This window comes from Conger conger, chromosome 4 (assembly GCF_963514075.1).
Source record: "Conger conger chromosome 4, fConCon1.1, whole genome shotgun sequence".
Lineage (NCBI taxonomy): Eukaryota > Metazoa > Chordata > Actinopteri > Anguilliformes > Congridae > Conger > Conger conger.
This window is the reverse complement of record NC_083763.1, coordinates 41,703,879-41,723,761: the sequence shown is the minus strand read 5'-3', so window position 1 is coordinate 41,723,761 and position 19,883 is coordinate 41,703,879. Positions and strand designations below refer to the sequence as shown.

Here is a 19,883-nt window from a genome sequence, read left to right as displayed (position 1 = left end):
AATCCACATTTATTCTCAGCATGCCATTCTGATATTGTTCAACAGCAAAGATATGGAGTCTGTATTAGGTCTTGACTTGGCTGTCGTTAACTATCTCTAACTAACTATGTCATCATAAAGCTCCTGAATACAATTTTTAAATCATCTGGTGATGGATAGGTTTCGCACTTTCTTAAATGGCAAGTTTCAACAGGAGGAGGTGAGATAGACAATCCCTACAGTGATTCAAAGGTACTGTATAACTGCTTGAGCACTCAGTTGTGGAAGTTTAGATGAGAAGACCATCAGCTTCGCATTCTGATTCTGATGCATTTTGCAACAGTTGTGCAACAACCGTCTGCCAACACAGTCCTTTGGTTGCAAGTCAGCAAATTTGGAGAAACCAATTTCGATTCAGGATGTTGCGTTTTCGCACCAAAGTATTGAAACTGTGAATAACCTTGTGTGTAATCTGATAATAAGAGAACCATACTGTTAAGTTTATTTTAGAAGATATCTGCGACTTTAGGCAGGGTGGGGGTCCTATATAGGTCAACTGTGAGTGTCCCCGTTTCCTGAATGGTTGGTTATTCTGGTTACTCAAACCCATTCTAACGGTCTCTCATATAGTTTAACATGCATAAAAAATGTGTTGATGGGCGATTGATGGATTTCTGATGGAATGCCCCAACAATTATTATTAATTCCTGGCTATGGTAGTGTAACCTTGTGAAATTTACGGGGGAGATAAGTGCGTATATGGCCTTGCCTCCCAATGAAGCCAGCACCGAGCACTTACACGTAACCAGTGTGCAGCACTGCATTTCAAACCACTTTTAATTTGTGGTTGCTCTACTGCTGTGACATGCTACAAAATGCTACTGTTTATGTCTATTTCCAGTAAAAGAATATAGCCCATCTGGCCTCTACCTCCAAAATGAGTTCATTTCTAATGAATGGCAATATGATCTAATTAATAGAAATATACATCCCCGGTCAAAAGTTTGGAATCATTGTGCCCTTTTCTGCTTTAATATTTTATTTATTGTAATCAAACAATGAACACATGGTCAAAGCGCAGGCTGAGATAGTTTATTGAACAATGTAGTAATTAGAGCACTTTTTATATCTAGTCCCTAATGTCAATTTTTGAGACAAATTAACATACTGTATAAAGCATAACTCTTTTATTTGACATTATTTGGTAGCATATCCTTTGTATGCAATGACTGCCTGATGTCTATCACGTATCAATCTATCAATATGATCACAGTCTGGATATGTTATTTTCACATTATCCTAAAACTCTTTGCATTAGAATGGATTGCTATGGAAATTCGGGAGGGACTAGATTCAACTGTAAATTACACTGATACAATATGGAACACATTTGTTGGCTGAATGGCTTTAAGTCATCAAGGGTCCAAGGTGAGACCCAAACCATCGTGCTGCTTTCAGATATGCAGTAGATCCTACAAGAATTGTTTCTCCCAACTAATTTTCCTGTTCAACTCAATGGAAAAAATATTTAGGAGAAACAACCCTTGATGTATCTATTGTATATCTTGCATAACCATTACAATGGTTTCAAACTGGTTTGATACCTCGGAGCCTTGATGACTTAAAGCCATTTAGCCAACAGATGTGTTCCATACTGTATCAGTGTAATTTACAGCTGAATCTAGACCCACCCCCCAATTTCTATAGAGATCCATTCAAATGCAAAGTTTTAGTATCGCTTATATGATAACCTGAAAATAAGATATCCAGACTGTGATGATATTGATAGATTGATATGTCACAGACATCAGGAAGTCATGGCATTCAAAGGATATGTTATTATAGTACAAAAGCATGACTCTTATTTTACATTGTGTTAATTGTCTCGCACACTGAAATTGAGAACACCACATAAAAGGTGCTTTAATTACTACGTTACTACGTGGTGAAACCAAAATACACTTTAATAAGAGCTTTGAGTCTGTGAATTGCTTGAAAAAAAAAAAAAAAAAAAACATTAGCTTGAGGAAACAGAGGGTTGACGTTTTCCAAAAACCCCACTGTTCTAAGAGGAATTTAAGTGCTGAGCAACTGCACATGGGATCACAACACAGGAACAGTGACAGAGACATCTTCTTTTCTGGTTTCTTCTGACAAAGCAGACCACAGGACCGTGCTAGTCCCAAAGCCAACCTCTGGTCCTCCAGGAGGAAGCCCAACAGTGCATGATCAAAACTTCCTCCAACAAACAGAGCAGTAACACCTTTTTCAACAGATCCATATTTTTAAGACCTGGCAGAGCAGTGTAGTGATTGCAGGCCTGTGACACGGATGCAAATTTTAATCTCTAGCGTGACTCCACTGTTGTATGTAACCTGCATTGGTATAGCAGATGTCCAGCTTTATAACGCAATAGCATGCCTAATGTATGCAGTCGGAAAAGAACCAAGAGGCTCTTTTACAAAAATGACCTGATGTCACTGAGCCTCAATAAAATGGCAGATTGCCCAGTCCTATGCATAATGCATGGTACCTTTGTAGTTCATGAGTCATACCACATGATTCAGTGGTGAGTCAGGACCTGATGAACCCCACACGCTTCTCTACTGAGAGCTGAAAAAGGACCGAATCAGGACAGTCCTGGATTGCAGAAGCTAAAAAGCACTCAATAACTCAAAGGTGAAAATTTGAAACCAAGAGGAAACAAAGATAACACTGCACTGTTCATCTAATCACAGTCATTTCCATAACTTCAGCCAATTAATGTACAATTATGGGCCAAGAGACTGCATTAAATGTAATTGCATTTAACACATTTTTAAACATGTTTAAAATAGGGTTTTGTTGAGGAATCCAATTCTAATACTCCCCAAAAAAGCACACATTTTCAAAAACAAATTCTTAGCAAATGGCAGTCAAATTCAAAATTTTGAATTATTTTCATGTACCAGCTTCATACAGCACTAATTGCTCGTCAGCAATTTCTTTGAAACCCTCATGTTCTTGAAGTGTAATTTATCTAATGTGGCTTTGAAATGTGGGAAGTGTGTGTAAATGCAGTGTGTTCGTGATTCCACAAAAACATGCAAAACACATTTTCCAAGTATATTTCTACATTCATAAGTATATGTAAATACGATATATATGTAATACAATATACATATATTTATATATAAATACTACATGTCAAATGAGCTCATGAATAGGTTCAGAAAATGTGCATGCATACATGCATTTGACCCAGGTCTGTCAGGAATGTGGAATGTGGAGTGTTTTATATACTTGACGCACAGGCTACATAATCAGTGGCTTCTCACCTTCTTCTTGGGTTTTCAAGCTAAAAATGTAACTACTTTATCTGCAAAGAGACTTCTGCAAAATGAAAACACTCCCAATTTCCTTCCTGAAATATATCAGATTAAACAAAAGAGGAACCTGTTTGAGACAATAGAGCATATGGAATTTAAACTTTAAATATATAATCCTATTAACATCAAGGCCTCTTTATCTAGTGCGTTGAGCAGGGAGATGAGGGAAATTTCTAACATCTGGTTTATTTCAGGTTTCAATGCTTATCTTGGCTTCTGCTGCAGAGGTATTATGATATGTGAAAAGCACACAAAGTATACTTTAATCTGTACACAGAATCTCTGGAAGGCACAGTAGACACCCAATACAGCACTAGCGCATCTCATGAATAACTTACTGTTGGAGCACATGACTGGACGACATGCACGCCTAGTTTATGAGTAAGACAGTACAGGAAACTGAAACTGAGCATAAATGCTCCAGGCAGGAGGATATTAGGTGAATATAAGGCCATCCATTGTCTTCGGTGCAGTGAACAGACAATAACTGCTTATCACCAGAAATGGATGCACTTCACCTGCATTGTCCTGCTTCTACTGCAACAGTATGCGTACTGTTCATTGTGCAGAAACAAAACATCTATAGGCAATTCCATCGTGGTTTCTTGAACTAACATTTTCTACGGCAGGGATTTCAGGGAGTTTACAGTCAAGACTATGGGTAATTTAAGACGCCTGGATCAGATTTCTATTAAACAAACAGGCTCTACACATAAACCCTCTCTAGCCAGCTGCAGACACCCTTAAGGCAGAGCCTCTCAAGTGGAGTAACGGAATCCAGACAATTTTCAGACTGCTATTTCACAGCCATTAGATATAATTCTTAAACAGAAATGCATACATACTGGTCTTTAGGAAAATTTAGATGATACATATGAATTTATACATTTATGAATTAACTAAGGAAAGAAGCTGGAAATAGCTGCCCAGGTTCCTTTTACATCACTGTGGTAGAGCTCACCACACATACGCTTCCTATTAAAGGCCACACTCGGCTAAACTAGGGGCTACACAGGAGCACCTTTCTCCCTACCCAGATCCTGCACTTCTGCAATCATGGAGCCTGGCCCAGCTGCTGGAAAACGAATATTCCGCTTCTCTGGATGGGCTGGCTGGGTAATCCCAGAAGCATTTTGCTGCGCGCACTCATTAGTTTTAACAGACACCACAGAGGCCTAAACCCTATTTTCATTAGAAGACGTCCCGATATGAATGCAGGCACTCTATGCATTCATCACGGTTGTGCAACAAACACAATGCAGGAATTATGGGACATGAGGTAAATCCTAATGATCTACTCCCTGCAACTGACATGCACACTGATTATAGTTTTCCTACGAAGAAGAAAATACATTGCCTTATTATACAATATGCTTCTTTCTACTGTTCTCCAGACACATCTACACATTTGTACATCATTATTTCTCATGAAAACGGGGTAGCAAACAAGGAACAAATTCATCATGTTACGGATATTCATCATGTTAATGATTTAAGAAAAATGATTTTCTAACATCCTTTGAAAGACCTATTTTGTTTATTTTCTCTAAATATACGGTCGGTTCAATATGCACAAAAAGACCAAAAAAATAGGGAGGAATATTGACACGATGTGTAAACCAGTGTAAAACTATTACAATAACTTGTCTGGATCCAAAATATTGCCATTCCTTCTTAGCTTCTACTTTTCAGCGAGTTCAATAATGCATTGAGGCACTCTAATGTACATTTTATCTGTCCCCACCAAACATTTTCTCTGTCTTTTTAACAGCACACCAAAATAACCAGCCTGTAATATAAAATAGCTTGTGTGCTGTGTTCTGAGCAAGAAAACAATGTTGTGTTACCTAGCAAATCCTCAGGGTCCTTCACCACGATGTGAGCGTTCAACTCCTGGAGCTCTTGGTGCAGCTCCTCGACTTTCTTGCTGGACTTCTTGAGCATGTCGTCCACGTAGGCCAGGCTCTTCTTATCCGTGGTGACCTTGCGCAGGTTCTCCGTACCCTCCTTGATCTTCAGCTCCTTGCGGATCTCCCTCTTGATCTGGTCCTTGATTTCGTCCAGCTTCTGCTGGACCATGGTGTCCGACAGGTCCAGGTTCTGCCCCAGGCCCAGCCGCTCCGAGACCAAGGGGCTCATGGTGTCTCCCTGAAGAGGAAACGCATAGCCCATAGGTCAGTAGGGGGCATGGTTCAATGACAAGCGTCAAGGCATAAACACTCCTTGTGGATAGCGACCATCAACAAGTCATTGTGGCTTTCAGTGCTTTTCAGGGCAATTTAGTTCTAGGGTTCACATACACAAAAACTACCTCTTGAGGTTTTGAGTTTATCATACAAAATATATCACAGAATGAATTACAAAATCCACTCTTAAAATACCCAAATCTATGATCCAATTCTGTTTCAGGAGAAAGATTATCTGGGTTCAATCATAATCATCGATAGATTCTAATATAATTCCATCAATGGAAATATAATGCTTAGTTGGGTGTTCATGTAATTCTGTTTTACAGATCTCATTGCAAGGATTTGCATACATGCACCTGGGCGAGACAAAAACTGCCAACCTCTCCTTCTTACATTCTTTTTTGGGGCACGGCATATGATGGAGTTACACTAAAAGCACACCATTTAAATAACCACCACAATAAAAAAGCACTGACCACTGAAACATCACAGAGGAATCTCTCAAAAGGTGAAATAATTATGGTATAAAAACTATAGAAAGTCACAGGATTAAACAGTGATCAGTTTAAGATTAAGAGTTTGCAGATTAAATTCAACTCTTTGCCGAAGATTTCACTGAGGGCAGTAGAGGTTAACTCAACATCAGCCTTGCCAAAATTCTTCTGTCATTTAAGCACAAGAGAACGTTTTTTTAAATGAATATTTTAATTTAAAGGAATATGATGCAGGACAACAACCATGTCATTACTATGGTCTGCTGGCAGCCTGTGTTTGTGTTCACTACTGTTTCTGTGTGTGATCCTCTTTTCATTGTGTACAGCGTCTGAAAAGCATTGGCCTAACAGATGAAGGAGGAGCATAAGAGGAGACATTCATGGACTGATGACTACAGTGGGGCCTTCGCTGTGTTGGCAAGAGATATCCTTGGTTGCTAACCGTTAAGCAAGTGGCTGGCCAAGCCTTCGGCAACTTTAGGTGGCTGCCACTATTATCAAACTAAATTCAGTTATTCACATATTTTGGGAGATTCTACTGAATGTTTCCAGGAGATTGATCCCTCTTGTGCCTCAATAATACAATAAAGTAATAAAAGTTCATGCTTGTTTATGTTATAGAATTGTTATTTGAAGGGAGAGTAGAGAAAATTTTAACATGTAGACGTCATTGAACAGTTACTGTACGCATAAATTGAAATTAATAGTTTATTTTTAAAGAGTGAGGATCACTTTCATCATCCGGCTCCACAGACAGCAATAGGTCAGTCAGTGCATCATCAGATGCGGCATCTCACAAGATCATGTTGGCCTACAGACACAGGCAGCACAGCCTCATGAAACGGTCCTTACATTGTCAATTGAGTTGAGCTGATGGGGCAGCCTGTAGCCTTGTGGTTAAGGTACATGACCGGGACCCGGAAGGTTGGTGGCTCAAGCCCTGGTGTAGCACAGCTGCACAGCTGTTGAGCCCTTGAGTAAAGCCCTTAAGCACATATTGCTCCAGGGGGATTCACCCCTGGTTAGTCTAATAAACTGTAAATTGTTTTGGATTATAATTTTATTACATGTAATGATGCGTAATGCATAATGCCATGCGTAATGTCATGTGTAATGTGCAATAATTAAGACAATCAGAAAGACAAAATGGACAGTAGACATCCACTAATGAAACACTGTACAGAGCTGGAGTTCCAATAAAACAATAAAATTCTAGAGAAAGAAACACCATACTATACTGGTACATAATTTAAATGAAACCTCACATAAATACAAATAATACAAAATGTATATAATGTATACACCTACAACTTTTTAATTTCCATTTCCAAAGTTCACTGGAACGTTTTGCTTTTTTACCCATCTAGCCATCTCTCAGACATGTAAAGTCTCCATTTAAGAGACATCCAATGATTTATTATCTCTACTAAACACAGTGCCTGCTGCGCATTGCCTCGGCTGTCACTAGAGTGGTGTGCACTTTGGCTTCTGTGCTGTAGTAAACATACAGTAGACCAAGAGATTAAAACTTGGAACTACTAAAAATTGTTCATGACAAAAAAACAAACATTCCTTTTGTAAAAGAACAGCATATTTCAACTGTATGTAACTGTAAATCACTGTAAATCAGTTTTTCATGTGAAAACATATTCATATCATTGTTTGAGAGGACCACATTCTGGTTTTAAAATTACGCTTTGAGAGCTAAATGGCAATGACTGCCTAATTACTAGAGAACAGACTGAATTCCACTGGCATCAGTGGCCAGTGTCACCACTAGCTAGCATTTAGCTAAAGTTAGCGTAATAAATACAAACTCAAGTAACGTCAGTTGAATAGCGACTACTAGAGGTGATGTTCCGGTCCTGGAGGGCTGGTCGGCGTGCTGGTTTTTGTTCCAACCAATTACTAGTTTCAGTTTTCTGACAGCTCTATAAACTATGCAGACCTGATTTACTCCTGTACTTGAGAACAGAAAAATCTTTAGGATACACTTCCAGTCTGCAGCTGGTGCTTCATCAAATTTCAGATACAGTTGAGTTAAATAAATAATTAAGAGCAGAAGTTGGCCCAAAATCATGAAATGGATTGGCCCTTACTGTGCACCCCTACCTTACCATAACATCCACCCCTTCCCTTATGGAAACAGCTCCAAGTCCAAAGGCCTGCATTCTTGCCTAGTTCCACAGGATGTTGTGGGCTCAGAAAGTGATAGCAATCCACTCCTAGGGCAAACAGCATGCCAGTACTATGCAACAGTCAATATAAAACCATCACAAAACAGAGCTAATTTGCTCACAAACACCCTTTGGACATTACAGCGAGTGTCGATAAGTAGTTTGGAGAACACAAATCCTGCCAGTGTATAGTTAGGTGTTGGGAGGGAACATACAACCGTATGATACAAGTACAGGTGTATCTGAAATGCGTTTGCCATTCACATGAATACATGAGGGGTGGTGCACTTCAACAGTTCTAAATGCAAAGCCATGTAAAGAGCAATCAGTGGGGAATCTGCTATAGGACTGCAATGCCTGTCTACCCGTTGCAAGTAGGCCTACAAGAAAAATGTATGTATAATTCACATACCCTCACAGCGGTTGGAAAAAATGTGTGGATCAGTCAGTGACATCACAAACAATCTCCACAGGGCAGGGGTGAAGGTAACTCAATAAACTGTCCAAAAAAGACTTAGCGAGGAGCAATATAGAGGCTATACCACACGATGCAAACCACTCATCAGTAATAAGAATTGGAAGGCAGGGGTGTACAAAGAAGAGCCACACAAGTTCTGGAACACAGTTTTATGGACTGAAGACATCAAGATTAGCCTCCAAAGTGATGGAAAGGCCAAAATATGGAGAAAGAAGAGATCTGCTGATGATCCAAAACATACAGGCTCATCTGTGAAGCACAGTACAGGAAGAGTTATGGCTGGGGCTTGCATGGCTGCTTCTGGAGTGGGCTCACTGAACTTTATTGATGATGCAACTCATGATGGTAGCAGCAGGATGAATTCAGAAGTCTACAAAAACATTCTGTCTGCCAACTTATGGAGAAATGCATCCTAAGTAGTTTTAACACATCTAGGTGTAAATACCAGGAAATAAAAGCTGAAATTCTGAACTTGTCTCATGTTTTTTATCTTTTTATCTCAACCCCAAAACCCCCATTCTTTTACTTAAAATATAATTAATTTTAAATCTTCTTCTTTCGTATATCGTCAGATGGCCAACTCAGTGTCATGCAGCCACGCCCTCGTCTCCGGTCCTAAGTCGAAAAGGCCAGCTTCTGAGGGTGGGCTGTATAGGGGGCAGCCGGTGATTATGTGCTCGGCAGTCTGTTCAGGCTCGCCACACTCACATGCCGCACTGTCCGATAGGCCCCACTTCTTCAGAGATGACTTGAAGCGTCCGACGCCAGAGCGCAGACGGTTCAGTGAGGTCCATAGATGGCGTGGCATGTCTTCTCCTTTTACACCGCCTCCTGGGTCCCGGATGTATCGTTGCATGCAGGAGGGCCCAGCCGTCTCCCACGTCTGTTTCCAGGATGCTGCCAGCCAGGCGTCTCTGGACAAGTCCTCAGGGATAGACTGTAGCATCTCCTGTGCTGCCTTGTTGTAGGGATGGCGAGACTTAAGCCTGCATGGTGGTGCCGGTGTTGTTGTGGCTTTGTGTAGGATGTGCCAGTCATGCTTCTGGGCTTTTCTTGCCAGGGCGAGGGTAGCCGCATCCCGTCGGAGACTGGCTGGGGCGATTCCAGCTAGGACTGGCAGGTAGGACACAGGGGTGGGTTTCAGACAACCAGTAACTATACGGAGGGCGCTGTTGATGACCGTATCTACCTTGTTCACATGTGGACTTCTGCTCCAGGCTGGGGCACAGTATTCTGCTACGGGTAAGACCAGGGCTTGCGTGGATATGCGTAGGGTCTGGGGGGAAGCTCCCCAAGTCGAACCCGCCAGGCGGCGGATGAGCGAGACCCTTGCTGTTGTCTTGGCCTTCACTTCATCCAGGTGTTGCTTGTAGGACAGTGTCCGGTCCAAGCATACGCCGAGGTACTTGGGGGCTTGCTGGAACTCCAGGCAGTTGTTGCCAACATGCACGTCCAGTTCCCTTCTTGCTTCCCGATTGTTAAGGTGGTAAGCTGCAGACACTGTCTTGCCCATGCTGAGCTGAAGGTGCCACTTCTGGAGGTAGTCTGCCAGGATGCCCATGTCTCGGTTGAGGCCATCTTCCATCGCCTTCCATGTTGGGCGGCGAAGCATGATGGCCAAGTCGTCCGCATAGCCATACTTGGTAGATGTTGTATCTGGCAGGTCGTGAATGTATATGTTGAACAACATTGGTGAGAGGACGGAGCCTTGCGGGACACCGTTCTTCAACTTTCTGAGCCTGCTGGTCTGGCCATCGCTGGTCTGTAGGATGAAGCTACGGTTCGATAGCATCTCCATAATGAACCTCACCATGTGCCGGTCTGGGATTGTCCTCAACAGTTTCAGATGTAGTCCACGGTGCCACACGGTGTCATAGGCGGCTGTCAGGTCCAGGAATACTACTCCAGCTTTTTCGTTATCCTGAAAGCTGTCCTCGATGTCCTGAGTGAGTAGCGTTACCTGATCCACTGTTGACCTGCCTCGGCGGAAGCCGGCTTGTTCCGGTGGGAGTTGTGGGTCCACCATTGGCTCGATGCGGCTGTGAATCAGCCTCTCCAGGATCTTATATGGGACACAGAGCAGAGAGATGGGCCTATAGGACTTCGGGTCTTCGGCAGGTTTGTTCGGCTTTGGCAAGGCTATGACGGAAGCACGGCGCCAGGTCTTTGGGAGCTTGGACCTCCGGAAGCATGATGAGAAGAACGAGCATAGCCAGTAAGATGTTCTTTCACTTTGGTGAATGACAAACTCTGGGTGGATATTGTCTCGACCTGATGACTTGCCCGGCTTCAGTTTGTTGATTGCTGCACTTAGTTCGGCTACTGTGAAGTCTCCTGAGAGGTTAGCATCGACGCTAGCTGCCTTGGAGAGAGACGATACCTCACACGAGGTCAATCGTGTGACGTTTCTGTCAGCATCAGGGAAGCGACCATTTTTCAGGAGCTGGGAAGCAATGGCATCTGCTGTCACTGGACACCTGCGGGGGGTTGTTTTTCTCCCTGAGAGCAGGTTGATGGTCTGCCACGCCTTCCGGCTAGAGTGGGTGAAGTCGATAGCTTCCACTACTTCAGTCCACCTGGCCCTTCGGGTGTCGTCCAGCTTCTGCAATAGGGTTGTTGCTGTTGCGTCCATTTCTTCCCTGGAGCTTGCCTGCTGGTGTTGGCGCAGCAGGCAGCTGCACTCCTCATCCCAGCCCGGGATGTAGTTCTTATTGTAGCCACGTGGGATGTTGTGCTTTGCTGCCCTGGGAGGACTTCACAGTAGGCGGCGTATGCAGCATCCACATCAGCTGCTTCTGGGTCCAGGAGACCAGCAGTTCTTCTTTTCGTTTCCGCCATAAACTGCCGCCAGTTCGCCTTCCTGAAGTTCCATCTCCTGACCGGTTTGCCAGATACCGGCTGTACCAGTGATGGTACTTTGATGATGGATGGCCGGTGGTGTGAACGAGGGAACATGTCCAAGACAAGTCTCTCCGGTTTCAGGTCGTTACTGCGGCATACGGCAAAGGCCAGGTCTGGGTTGGTGTGAGAGTTCCAGCGTGCAGAAAAGAAGCTTGGGGGCTCCTTTGGGTCGAAGAGCAGCAGTGCCTCAGCGTTAGAAGCCCACTCACTCAGCGCTTCACCATCCTGTGATGTGTGGTTGTAACCCCAATCTGTATGTTGGCAATTGAAGTCACCTGCATAGATGGCGGGAGGAGTCACAGATGGTAGTGATGATACAGTACAGTTGGTGGGGGCTTGTATACATTCACAACAGATGTTTCTTGGATTTTGGTGACCAGCCACTCAATGTTGCAGCCGGGTGGAGATTGACTGGTGGCTGACCAGCTCAGTCCTTCCCGGACAAAGGTTGCCATTCCATGCTTCTTGCTGTGGATGGATCCGGTGAGGAAGAACCCAGGCAGTTTGAGGTTGTCGTCAGAAACCCAGTGTGTCTCTTGCAGGAGAATAGCTGCCACTTTGTTGGAATCGGCAAGATGCCTGATGACTTCGAGTTTGGCGATGGTAAGGCCCTCGACGTTGAGTTGGAGCACCGACAGACCTTGGTTTTCGACGGTGGGGGTGTCCGCCTGTCCTGGCGAGGACGTTCTCTGCCTTGGTCTTGGCCTCGGCTTGTACCTTGGTCCGCCAGCTCGACGATTCTTTGGCGACATTAGTTTCATGAGTTGGTCTCGCACCATTTCTCACTACTCACAGGAGAGGCCGCGTGAAGGCTGTCGTCTTCTTAATTTTAAATGATCCAATTCTATTAACTGAAATAGTTGGTTCAGTGAATCTGGGGCTCATTTGTTCATTTTTGAAGTTGTTACTATTCCTGAACCATTATTTGTGTTATTATTTTACACCCATGTAAAATGACAGACAGGTTTCCAGTTATTCTTACTAAATACTCGCTTGCACAACTCAAAAAATAGGTGTGAGCAATGCAAGCCTTTTACTTTATTCATGCATTCAGAGATGGCGTGACACCAAATTGGTTTAAAAAAATGATCTCACAACCTCCAATCTCAAATGTTAATTAATGAAGCAGAGAGGAAGTTATGTTTCGCAACTGAAACCATGACGTTTTTTTGTCACACTTGAGAACCGCACTCGCTGCCTACTTGGGCGTGGCTGCACGGTTGCTCAAATTTACAGCAACACCTTTTGCGAATCGATTAATATAGGGTTAATAGCTCTTGCACAATAAGCAGCACAGACAGTGCTCTGATTCAGCAAGCCAGATTCCAAAAAGGACCATTTCAGAAGGTGAGACTATAGAAAGGGGGAGAAAAGGTGTTTGTTCAATGAATGCTGCTGACACTCATTTCAGTCATGGACTTATTTTAGTGCAGAAGATGCCTTCTCTTATGCGACTCATTGATCTTAATTCAAAAAGTCCTTATATATTATAGATTCAATTAAATACCAACCCTTTATATGCTACTTGTTAAACCACAATACTCTTATTGCAAAGGTGGAGTATTGAATGTTTTGCAAAATAAATGGTGGCAGGCAATTAGAATGGCCTGATCAATGGCCACTTCAAATGAACAACCTGTTCTCAACACAAATTAATTTTCATGAGCAAACAGACATCAATAAAAAGAGCAGTAGCATCACTTCCACTGCAGCACTTTTCTTGTCCTACTGGGATTATCAAGTATCAGTGGATGATGTTTCTTCCAAAGAACTACTACTCCGTGTTATTTCAAGGCATAGTGCACTCAGCATCTGTACAATGTCTGCCGCTCTTCACATCGACATCTGTGCTCCAGCCATTCCGCCAGATTAATCTTTGGCTATACATAATTAATCAACAAATACACACGGATCATTCTGAAGCTCCCACAAATGCACGCAGCATAGACTAAATCACAGCTGTCCTAACTTATGACTCTTAATCAATGTTTTGTAAGGCTCCTTTATTTTTTTATTTTTACTAGTGACTTATTCCCTTTTTAGTGCGTTACTCATGTCACCAGAAATGTTAAGGAACACCCTGCATTATGCCATTTGTTAGCTATTCTTTGGAAAGCATCCATTTTATTGTAAACAGAAGTTTAGATAGACCTTAAAACAATAGTGACTGTTGCATTATGTTTTCCTTAAATTACTTACAATACCACCTGCTTCCCATTGGTAATCGAGAGGCAGAGAGTTTCATGGGGAAATGACTCACAGGTAAAATGTAGGTCAGTTTTTACAAAACCCAGTTATACAAAATTCTGCATACTGCTGCTTCATACAGAGTAGAGCAATATATGTACAACAACTGCAGTTCAATGATGCTTGTAACACTGGATATGGCAAGGGGGATTACTGGTCATAACCACCATAGAGCTCATAATTACACATTTCTGATGTGTGTTAAACAGGAAAATTATCTTTGCCACATGTACACTTTTTTTGGTGTCCAATAGATGAAATACCGACATTTAAAATTCTAGATATCTCAGAAAATATAAAACCCTCAAACAATCATTTTAAAAAAGGTTACACTTGGTAAGGAAAGCCACTGAAAACTCCTCCTCAATATTTGGAAAAGTGGTCAGACCTCTTTTCTCCTATAAAAGAACACTAAACTCCACCCACTTTCTGAAAGCAAACTGGCAAGTCAAAGTATTCTATACTATATTGCATAAGAAAAACAGGCGAACACATGCTCATACAATGTGTCAAACATTGAGACATTAGACACTTGTAGGATGGATTCAATGATTGGATGAATTCAACTAAATGGACGGAAGACAAAGACAGTTCAATAGACATATCATAACAGCTATATTTAGCAATATTGATAAAGAGCTAGAGACTTAGCTAAATAAAATGCTTGAAAACTGTCGGTTCATAACAGGATTTGGAAAGCAGGTGTAAGGTTGATGTGAATGCTTAAGAGCACAATGAATTAGCTCAGGGAGACAAACCCCTGCACCAAGAGCATACTGAATCCAGGAAATCAGAATACCATTGGAAAGCGCTAGTGAATAGAGCCAACTAGATTATAAGTCAGTGAAATGTAATTCACAATAAATGGCAAATCAACTGATTGCAAAGAGAGCCATTTAAATCTGACTTGGACTTGTAACTACAGTAAACTGAGGGGAAGTGAACTCATATGCCATATACTTCCTCAAGAACAATAAGCACACATTGGAATCGACTTCATTAAAAAACACAGAGGAATGACAGAATAAACAAACAAAAAAGAACTTAGCACGGTGACCGTTTCTAGGAAGGTGAAATGGCTTAGGTTAACAGTTCCTTGCTGTACCTATTATACCCACACCCCCTATTATGGAATAGACATTTTTCAAAAGCAAAAAAAGCAAAAAGATTACAGGTTAAGCGTACCATTGCCTAATGTACATACCAAATTCTGACATCACTCATCAACTGTCCTTATCCACACCTCTTCAGTTTTGAGTGTGTTGGGATTTGTTAAAAGAAAAGAAAAAATACCTGAACTGCAAGGCCAGAAAACATTGGGTCTCGAAAAATAAAAAATGAAAAGCCTTGAGAAAAACATCCTCAGAAAAATATTCAGGCGCAGGGTTGCATAAGGAACAGATTTAAAGACTTAGGCTCTGCAATCTTAATTTCTGGTAACAGGCCAACTGAAGGCTCTCCATTCCTCTTTTTAGGACCTTGATTTTTCCCTTAAAATGACTTAAGCTCAAAAGCCCCATATCTGAATGTAAATCCATAGAGCACAAAATACACCAACCACAACTTAGTCCATATATTCCACAAAATGCTTTTATTTAATTATACATTACTTTACATTCAGACTTAAAATAATAAACTGTATGATTTTCACAGGCTGAAACTGTAGCATTATCCCAATTGTAAGAAGTCATAATGAAAGACAGATATGGGTGTGTAAAGAAAATCCCAATCTTCCTCTGTCCATTGTTCACTATAATGAGCACTGAGCATGGAATACTTTATTCTAACTTACATGCTATTTATCCAACTTGTAATACCAGATTGTCTGCTGGTTTTTTAAACTGGCAAATATCCAAATGGCGTTCTTATGAGGAAATACTAAAAGTAGTGATTCCGTAGGTGCGGATAATCTCTAAACATCCCAGAAATTCATAGAAACACAGCATTTACACAAATGGCCAATAATAATAATAATAATAATAATAATAATAATAATAATAATAATAATAAAATCATCTGATGATAGGACAGGAGATTAAATCAAAGGGGAGTCACATTCGACGTAAGCAATTGATAGCAGTAGGGAAACAATTTAAATTGTACTGAACACAGACAATATATCAAATTACAATCAAAGCGACATTGTCGCCACCAAGACTGATACTTCTCGTTTTGTTGTCGTCTTTCGAAGAGAAAAAACAAGCAGGCTACATTGTAATTTGTAAACTACTAATTCACCGTTGCTTGGGTGAATTGATTGGCACGAGAATATAAACTTCCAATTCCAGAAGCACATAGTGGATGTTTTTTTATTAATTAAATCTCCTCCCGAAAATACGCTTAAGCGATACAAAGAAATCAGAAACAAGACGCCTTGACAAGGAATTGCATCAGGCCAGGGCACTGACAGCCCTGTCAAAATGTCAATGCACAGAGCAGCTAAGTTATAGCCAACTACAGCATTCTCGAAAGCAAGGGAAAGACAATTTGATTTAGCCCCCCCCCCCCATCGCTAAAGATAAGGTTAAAAACAATATAAACAGTCAAAAACTTCTTGAATTATTCATCAACTACTTCACAATTGTTTCCAAAAATAGCCTACGACCGGTGATAGTAGGTTTGGTCAATGTGCTACTAGCACTGCTAGCTACCACCACAAAATACAAATCAGATGTTAGCTAAATAAATGAAAACTTCGAAACAAGACAGCTTGGAATTACATTGTTTCACTTAGTCTACGACAAGGGGTTCGTGTTAACCTTTTAATCAAGGGAATCATAACAGTTATGCTACGTTAGCTAGCCTTAGCTAGTTAATGCTTGAACTTCTTGCTCGATAGACCGACTGACAACCTGCACATGAAAAACCTGTTTTTGTCACGATTCTTTTTTCGTAAATATGATAGGCTATCTGTGACATTTCACTTTCGGCTATAGGCAGAAAATTAAATTTGACTATGACTATGGACATTTATGCCATCAAGCTGACTTGCTGGCTAGTCCGCACCAGTTGGTATATTGTTTGATTCGTCTATCTAGACAGACCTTGATCCTGCTTTCCAAAAAAACATTTTGTGCAATACGCTAAATTTCCTATGGAAATCCACCAAGAGGAAAATGGGAGTGGGAATCAAGTGGGAATCCTTAACAGTAGCGGTCAATTTTGCGGATTCATTAACTAGCTGCAAGGGTTAGCTAAGTTTTCTTACCTGCACGGAATCGGCTGCCATCTTGGCTCTCAACTTTGAATCAAACTCTAGAAGCGTATAAAAAATACTGCTACAGAATTCCCCGGCTTTTCTTCTGTTTCCCTTTATACGCGTATGCTACAAGGAAACCGTCAGGCTACTGTAGCAACCAGACCATGGGTCAGCCTGGAAGCACCGCATTTTTCATGGCGCTGCTTTACCTCTGCCTTGATTAAAAGTAATGAAAACTAAAATTCCCCGTTTATTTTATATATCTTAGGAACCTCTCTGAAACTGAGGCGTGTTAGCTTTGCAACCTCCGCCCGGACAGCCTCTGGCTGTGCACTGTGATCCTAAATCCTTTTACTCCCAGCCTCGCAGCCAGAATCAGTTCTTGCACTTTCAGTCATGTGATCATAAACTCCATGCAAGCATATGAGGCCAACACATTTTCCCTAGAGGAGCTGTTCGATAGCACTGCAGTGCCTAAATACTTGTTCTGCCTCTGTGAACCAAGCCATTAATAAGTCAAATTGTTATGTTATGACGCCTTGTGTGTTCGGAGATGCTCTTCTACATACCACTGTTGTAATGCAATGTTACTGTCACCATTCTGTGAGTTTAGACCAGTCCGACCCTTCTTCTCTGACCTCTCTCATTAACTACGCGTTTTTTCCCGCAGAACTGCTGCTTTTTTGTTGTTGCTTTTTTTCTTTTTCTTTTCTTGCACCATTCTCTGCAAACTCTAGTGACTGTTTTGCGTGAAAATCCCAGGAGATCAGCATTTTCTGAGATGATAGTAAGCTTAGCCAATATGTTAGCTAAATAAATAAAAACTGTGAAACAAGAGAGCTTGGAATTTTACATTGCTGCCCTAACTTAGTCTACTTCAACGAGTCATAAAAACAGGGTTCACAATTATTGGCACCCCTGGTTTAATACTTTGTGCAACCACCCCTAGCAAATAAGTATTTTCCCATCATGTGTGATAAGGTTAGACAACACATTTAGAGGGATTTTTGATCATTCCTCCATGCAGAATAGGAGTATTGATATCTTGGGTTTGCACTTATGGGTTGCCCTCTTCAGTACAGACTGAGATGGCTATTGCAGAACATGAATGTTGTTTTCACTTAACCATTTCTGTTTGGATTTTGATGTAGGTTTGGAATCATCATGCTACTGGAAAATCCACCATACCACCAAATCTCAGCTTTCTAGCAGAGACAACCCGATTTTCTGCCAAAATGTTCTGGTATTTTGTTGAATTCATTAGGCCATTGATATTAAATAGTGCCCCATACCACTGGCAGCAAAACATCAATGACCCACCTCCATATTTGACAATAGGTATGAGGTGCTTCTCCTTGTTTGCATTCTGCTTTTGCCACCAAACATGTCACTGATGTGTATGACCAAATATTACATTTGTGTCCCATCTGACTATATAACTCTCTTCAAATCACAATTCCAATGATGTTTGGCAAACTTCAGAAGCTTGTTTTTTTTATTTAGCTCAGTAGGTCCTTTCTTTGTGCCACTCTTCCAAAGAGTTTGTTGGTATGGAGGTGACGTTTTATTGTTCTATTTGAGACTTGGTGACCCCAAGATGCAATCAAGTCATCAAGTTCCACATAGATCTGTTAGCAAATAGAAAACTGTTTTGCATTGCCTCAGATCAGCTTTATGAAGTCATTGGAAGTGTGCACAAAGCATAATGGCCTAAAATTGACAAAAGTGCAAATTGGGGGTTTCAGGTTTTAAGCACACAAAAAAACACCCAAAAACTATAACATTTTTGTTATATGGATGGCTCCATCACAGTTTTTACTGAGCATATGAATATGAATTCATATTTTAGGCATATTCCCCAAGGTTCTTTGTTGCCCTTTCTCAGGAGTTGAGCAACATTATTTACTGCACTGAGTTAGGACTGCACTTAGGACTCCCCCTAGTGGAAACATAGAATTAAATAAGATTGGCCTCCAGTATTTCATAACACTCAAGACTACAATCACTATTAGCAAAGAGCTGGTTGTTTATGCTTTTGCACAGGACAGAATATCAAAAATATATCATTGTATTTTGGATGAGACACAACCAATGCTGACATAAACATGATGTTAATAGTTTTACTGGTTCTACATGTCAGTATATTGTAAATGTATGGTCTTCCTGGACACCAGAAGGCTGTGAGAATTCTGTAGACTCATACAAAAGACATTACATTTTGTATTCATAACCACTTGGGGAAAAATGCAATTGCAATGTTTCTCTGAGCAGCTCATCTTATCACAGAAATATAAAAAGTCATACCTTTTGCCTCCATCAATCACTGTTGCATTTGATAAGGACTGTTCGGTAAGGAGGAAGTTCAGGGTTTAGAGTGCTGCATTTCAAATATGCATGTCAATGATACATTTTTCAGTCTGGCAAAAAGGCAGCAAAAACTCTCTATAAAGCATTTTCATTATCATAAGGTCTTGATCAACCATGAAAAAAGAGGACCTGTTTTTCCTGAGAGAAGCGCTAAATGTTGTGCCAACATAAGAAAAAAACATGAAGGCATTAGAAGAGTTATATGATGGTGCTGTTCCATAGAGTTTGGGTTGTCACAATTACTATTGGAGTATACTGATAAAATTCTCAGAGGCATTTTAAGTTCAGTCAAAACACTTGGAAGCTTCTCAAGTCACACCTGTAATTTCAATTAGCAGGCATGAGGAGCCATATGTCTGTTCAGATAAAGAACTAAAAGTTTGTTGAGTTATAACAGGGTTGGGATTATAACGTAATGCATTTTACCCATCCCCACTGGAGATAATTGATCAGCACTGCACTATTTTGCCTCTGTGCAAATAAC

General features: G+C 41.1%; 1 protein-coding gene across 2 annotated transcripts in view; it reads right to left on the bottom strand.

Annotated features, from left to right (window-relative positions):
* Positions 1-17,388, bottom strand: part of LOC133126357 (serine/threonine-protein kinase N2-like) — a 41,756-nt gene extending 24,368 nt beyond the window's left edge. For both annotated transcript variants that reach the window (XM_061238519.1, XM_061238520.1), the window contains exons 1-2: positions 17,042-17,388; positions 5,195-5,495 (exon numbers count right to left, since the gene is read on the bottom strand). In XM_061238519.1, the coding sequence (XP_061094503.1) occupies positions 5,195-5,495; positions 17,042-17,062 (322 nt within the window). In that variant the 5' untranslated portion in view covers positions 17,063-17,388. The remainder of the gene's footprint in view (positions 1-5,194; positions 5,496-17,041) is intronic.
* Positions 17,389-19,883: the final 2,495 nt, after the last annotated feature.